The sequence below is a fragment of the Alligator sinensis genome, unplaced genomic scaffold, assembly GCF_000455745.1.
Source record: "Alligator sinensis unplaced genomic scaffold, ASM45574v1 scaffold424_1, whole genome shotgun sequence".
Lineage (NCBI taxonomy): Eukaryota > Metazoa > Chordata > Crocodylia > Alligatoridae > Alligator > Alligator sinensis.
This window is the reverse complement of record NW_005842113.1, coordinates 1,626,760-1,633,291: the sequence shown is the minus strand read 5'-3', so window position 1 is coordinate 1,633,291 and position 6,532 is coordinate 1,626,760. Positions and strand designations below refer to the sequence as shown.

The 6,532-nt window shown below is 36.2% G+C and overlaps 1 protein-coding gene across 1 annotated transcript in view; it reads right to left on the bottom strand.

Moving 5' to 3' along the window:
- Positions 1–574: 574 nt before the first annotated feature.
- Positions 575–6,532, bottom strand: part of PSMG1 (proteasome assembly chaperone 1) — a 9,247-nt gene continuing 3,289 nt past the window's right edge. The window contains exons 3-7 of the mRNA XM_025205356.1: positions 5,296–5,447; positions 4,847–4,909; positions 3,006–3,204; positions 1,896–2,032; positions 575–786 (exon numbers count right to left, since the gene is read on the bottom strand). Of these exons, the coding sequence (XP_025061141.1) occupies positions 712–786; positions 1,896–2,032; positions 3,006–3,204; positions 4,847–4,909; positions 5,296–5,447 (626 nt within the window). The 3' untranslated portion in view covers positions 575–711. The remainder of the gene's footprint in view (positions 787–1,895; positions 2,033–3,005; positions 3,205–4,846; positions 4,910–5,295; positions 5,448–6,532) is intronic.

The window sequence follows — 6,532 nt, the reverse complement described above, 5'->3', positions numbered from 1 at the left end:
CAGCAAAATTTATGACAATCAAAAAGTAAATTTCTTTAAAAAGGTGGCTAAAATACAGAGGGAAATTCAGAAGTGAAATAAAAACAATGAAATTACATATTACACACATATGCTGCGACTCAACATTCCTATAGCTCTACTCATTTGAAAAACAAATGTCAGATTTGCACTGGTTCATTTACTACAGTTCATTACCATCATTTTCTTAAGATACTTTAAGATTCTTAAAAACATGGTACAGCAATACCAACTGCAGTGCTGAAGCACTTTGCTACAGGAGATGAGTCACAGACACAGGCTTACAAAGGACAGATTTAAGAAATCTCAAGTTCTCTCTCTCAAAATAATATGACAATAAATAATTGTACTCCTGAAGTATATTTTTTGTTTTGCATATAGAAAGTGCATATATATTTTTTAAAAGTCCACTTAAATAAAAAGGCATGTTTCATTCTCAAGACATCTTCCCTGCACAAACTGTTCTAAAATTTCCCATCTAGTATTTCTTACATCTAGTAAGCAAGGCAACAATTAATGCCCAAACAACTAAAAAAAACCCAAAACCCTCAAAATGTAAAATCAGTCAGTATTTATTTCACCTTTAAGTAAACAAGCACAATTCCAAAATATTTTCATTGAAAGCAACTGTAGTTTACAAAAGTGCATATTACATAAGACTTTACAGTACTGGTCAGCGGGTAGATGTCCATTTTATGTATAGATATTATTATGAATTTCATTGGTTGCCAGTAATTTCTTCAACATCTCTGTGCTTTCAGGAACATCCTAATAAAATAAAGAAGCAGTCACTAACAATATTAAGGAAAAAAAAAAAAAAATCACTCTTTACCTCCTATGCAAAACTTTACTCCTGTGAACAGCGAAGTGATTAAAATATTAACTATATGTAAAAGTCAGACATTAAAAAAGAAGATATAGAGAGTACTGGTGAACACACCAAGAGAATACAGTTTAATCGTACACTGGGACTTGTTAACTTGCATTCCCTTCCTCATATAGTTATCCCCACCCCTCCGAGGAAGAGACTACCTTTATTTCCCTCCAAAATTTAAACATGGCCAATTTAGCAGCCTATTGGATCCTTTAAAAAAAATCAATAGGCGCTGTCTGAAAAGCTGAAATTTGTAATTCCTACAGTTACAGCTGAAATACACAGACACTCCTACTGGTTGCTATTTCCATTTAAACGGAAGTCCAATTGGCAAAAGCAGAGAAAGTGTTTTTGAGTAGCCACAGTTCATTAAAATCATTTTAGAAAGGAAAACATTTAACTTTTCTTTTGCTGGCTACTGAGTAACTAGACCTCAAGCTACAGCACTGGGTTTAGTACTGCATCTGCAGGAGTTGGGTTTCAATGTACAAACTTTATGATTCAATATGCCCCCAAATCTATATTTTTATAAAGCTGATACAGCTTAGAAAATAGTTCCAAAACAGAATATGTATGGACTAGGTCAGTCCCCAGAAAACGTATAACTGATAGAATGGCATCATCCCAACTATGGATGTATAGGGGTAAGACACTTATATGGGATCAGTAGACACATAACAGTGCTTATAGGCTTTTAAATGAGAGACTTCTATAAGAAGCTGAAGTAATAACAGACATTTGAAAGCATCTCTTGACATACTGGACCACTTATGTTAAGTTTTAGATTCACTGATGCTTAGGGGTTGATCACAGATGGAAACAGTTTAAACCATTCAGTACTCCAACTGCTAATACTTCGCTTAAGAAAAGTCCATTAATCCAAATTTGTGCCTCTGTCTCTGCAAACTTCTCTACATCTCACTTAACCTTAACAACCCAAAACCTCAAACACTCTAATATCAAAAAATCTATGTATCAATTAATCTTTAAAAACAAGCTTTACCTTGACTAAACTCGCCATGATCTTAGAAGAAAGCACAGGCTTGAATGTTTCGATTGTAACGGTATCCAATTTGATGACATCAGTATAGCACTGATACAGTACTGCAGGAATCTGCCATACTTGACAGTAACTCAGAACTAGATAAAGACCAAGAGAAAAGACAAGTTACATCAAAGAGTGTAACATCTCTCAGCTCAGTAAAATAAAATATGATTGTGCTCAAACTCAGCATTCTAAACATAAAGAAGTTGTTCAAACCTTCTCTGTGTATAAACTACTGAATTTCAAATGTTATTACATGTTCTCACAACATTCTCTTGGTATCTGAGAACCTAAATTATAAAAAGGGCTTATAAAAATGAGCTAGAGTTAGTATTTATTGCTGGGCAATGTTAATGAGGAAGTACCAATGGGCAGTATGAGACTTTGCTTAAAATCTACTTTACTTTCTTCTGTTGTTACAAAACACCCCATACTATCAAGAACTTTTGTAGTAAATAATGCTTTCCTCCTAAATCAGTAGGCTGTCAGCATCCTTCAGCCAACAATTTTTATAATTATTTACATTTACTATCCTTGATGAGAATTTGAGTAGGTCTAATAGTTTTCACTATGAAAATGATTTTTTCATGTCTGATTAAGAAATAAATTATTAACAGGTTGGATCAATGAATCAATCAATCACTGTACATTATCCAATATGAGGAACTGTTCCAATACCACAACAGATATTTAGCTACTTCAGTGATAGGGCATTCAAAATATCTTGAGTTAACAGGAAATTAAACAGCTAAAGTCAGAGAATACAATATAAGTGGCATAATGTTACTTTGTATATGATAAGCTCTGAATTATGTAAAAAGCCTTTGTTAAACTGACTGCTTTACTAGTAGCTTTGTAAAATGCCAAAATATTATGAATTATTTTGGGGGAGTTTATGTTCCTGCCCCATTCACTACATTTTGGAAAAAAATTGAAAATTAGGATTAATCATTTAAATGCTGTTATTCAAAATTAATGTATTCAACAACCTAGTTTGTAGCAGAATGCAAGGATGTTTTTGCAAAAGAAATGGTTGAATATAAAAATAAAACTAAAGTTCCAATGTACCAGCAGCAGGAAGGTCCTGTACAATGTTTGGCTGCTCCAGCAATGGACAACAGATTGTGTCTTTGAATTCTTTGGTCTTTAAAGCTTTCAGAAAAGGAGAAGGAAGTGTTAAAGTGGATTCTGGAGTTTTATAATTAGTTACAGGACATGTTGAAAGAATGATCACTTGTAAGTCCTTCTTCTGTATGTAGCCAAAAACCTGGAATAAAAACACTAAGATAAACTTTTGTTTTTCTTGGGATTACATATAATGGAATTCAATTACACAAGATAGGGTTTAATTTTGTTTTTATAGCTAAAAGCAGTTTAATTTAGATTTGCAGAGTTAAGTGTGATTTCTACCACTCAATAGGATTTCCTGTGCTCAAACCTAGGATCAAAACAAAGAATAAAAAAATGAGAGGAGGTAACAGATATAACATATGTATTAAGTTTATTGATTTTCTCTGTAGATTTACCCTGTATATCAGATTTTGGTTCTGTCTAAAGATCTGTGGAGAACTGAACAGTTTATTTTTTCTAATGCTAGGAGCAGAAAGGGAAAGGACTCCATATGAAGCCGCAAGATTACATAAACTAACAAACAAACAATCTTCTTATAATGCTTTCCATTACTTATTCCCACATTATACCTTTTCTTCATTTCATCCTATTTAAAACTGAAATTTGCCCAGAACTTTTTAGGGCAATCTTGATTTTTTTTTCAGACTGTTCCTTGAGTTGAACAAATACTGCTGCATAAGAAAAAGAAGTTCTGGATCCCAAACTTCCTCTCATATAGTCTTTGGATGTTACCACTTGTTAGTTTAAGATATCAGAAATGCTTTCTTTTTTCTTCATTGTAATTTTCATCCTCGTTTTTATAAACGAGCAGTCTATGACAGCAAAAGTGCACACATTTTCTTTACATCATAATACAACAAGGCTAATGCACTGGTGATAAGGTGTGATGGGATCTGATGGGCAATCCCACGACTGCGCCTCCTGCCCTGCACCTGTAGAGAAGCCCTGAGAATGATATAACCTATTTATGCAAATAATTTGCATGGCGTTCCAATCCGTAGGGCTTCTAAACAACCCCCTCAACATTAAATGTTTAATTCTCCAGCTCCTGGAGTCAAGCGATCACAGAAGAATTTCAGCTTTTATTTGAAAAGCAGCTAACTGTCAACATTGCAAAAATGAAAAAGGTAAATTAAAAATCTCTTTCAGAATTGGGCCTGGCAATAATGCAAGCTGCTCCAGCAGCAGTCTAAACAACAGCAGAATGGGAAAGTGCATAATAATGGCACAGATGGACCATACATGCTCAGAAAAATCCTTGTTTTAAAAATTTCACCACCATTAAAGAAACAGAGCACAAGCTCCTTAATAAGGACTTTGTTCATGCCAAGTTCCAAATTAATTATTTTTGGTAGCTGTGGTGCTGTTCAAATGCAATTAGATTTTATTTTTATTAAGGAAGGAAAGTATTTTTCCACTCCTTAGAACTCAAAAGTAGTTGAAACAATTCACCTCTGGGCTAAAACCAGTAATAGGAAATTTAAGCCCAAACGGCATTTTTTTTAAAGATATAAGTGTAAGAAAACACACACTCTAATGGAAACTGTTTTACCAAGTTAACGACAGCGGGCATACCAAGTGACAGCTATTATAGGATTTCATGCAACTTCCAGATAGGAAATCTGGAAAATGTTTAGTTTTTTGGGTATTGTTTGGGGGTTTTTTTAAACCAACAGAGAAAAGGAAACCATATAAAAATAACTGGGCATTATAAAGAATGTGGCTTATAAAGAAACTTTTTTCAAGATATGGTTAACCTGCACTTATCTCAATCTTACCTTTTCAAGCCACTGAAATTGTTGATCCTCAGCCACATGACAATTGCACTGGCACAATAAAACCTGAAAGAACAGAGTCGTATACAGGCATTTTTACATAAAAACAGGAATAACTATTTGTCTCATAGCATCCTCATTAGCTTGCTATCTATTCTAAGTGTGGGAATTAGGTATGGTGGGTTACCTTGAATTCCATAAGTTTGATTTTTTTTTTTTTTTTTTACTTTGGTAAGGTGGAATATTATCTATGTTGAATTTCTAGAAATTCAGCTCATCTCAGCACCAACTCACATGATCTGTTAAATCAGTTTATGAAGTGGTTAGCCAAAAACACTGCAACCTATATTTTTTTCTGAAAAGGGACTTGCTCTTCTCTTCCCCTCATCACTGACTCTCAGATATGGACCAAGCTTTTTTTTTTTTTCCCCAAAATGACTAAAGTTACTTACCGTAGGATCTGATATTAATCGGTAGAATAAACAGAAGGAATCTGTTGGAAGGACATTTGTTGCATCCAATGTCCTGCACCACTCATTCCACAAACTGACAGCTCCAACTACTTCCCAACGTACAGAATCCAGAATAAAGGAGGACAGGAAAGCTGCAAATATCAATATTACTTTATATAGTAAAAGCCTGCAATACGTTCCAATTAATCATGGGGGTTTTTTATTTTATCCTATGATTGACAAGTATAGCCAAGATCTTTCTCCTCCTTTGTCAGGCTGACAGAAGATCAATACGATACAGCTGTGAAAAAGGCTGGAAAAAGTTAATGATTTCTAGCAGAAACAGAAAAAGGTTAATACCATTATATGTGGCACTGACAAAATCTCACCTCAAACAAAAGTAAAAATCTAGTCATTCATTCATTCCAGAGAAGTGAACCCAAAAGAAAGGGGTCCAAAAGAGACTCCTAGGATGATCAGGGTGATAGACATTTTATGTTATGAGAAGTGACTAATGAGCTTGGGCAAAGCAAAAAAAAAAAAAAGGCTAAGAGAAATCTAAAAGCTGTCAATAAATACACTTAGTGGTAAACATCAAAGATACAAGAGAATTAAAGGGCAACATTAGCCCAAGAACAAACGGGTATAAAATAGTCATAAATAGAACGTATAGAGGTGCACTGATATATCGGTGCCATATCAAATCAGCACCGATAAAAGGAAAATTAATATAATTGGCCATCAGCTTTTTTTGACTAGTGTAGCCAGTGATAATGTCACTGATAAATATAATATGCCTTCTGGCTGGGGCCCCCAGATGCTGAGTGCAGTCGCAGCATGCACGTGGCCAGGAATGCAACCAGGCAGTGTGGAGAGCAGCACCCTCCAGGTACGTCTGTGGAGAGGAAGGGTCATGGAAGGGCATGCGGGCAGGGGGCAGATCAAGGCCCCCACGGTGAGGGAGGGAGTGGGATAGGGGCAGGGGGCACTGCCCTGCCAGAGCAGTGAATGGACCCAGAGCCAGGTGCAGGACAGAGCTGCAGGTGGCTCATCCAGGGGGCAAGGGGAGGGAGGGGCACTGCTGCATACACCCCCTGCGGGAGGCATAGGAGGACACGTACTACCCCAGATTTGTGCACAGGGCAGAGGTGGGCTGCCCGCTATGGGGTCGGGGCTCTCCGCCCTTCTGCCTTTGCCTTGGGAGCCGTGCACTGGCCATGCATCCCCTGCCCATCTG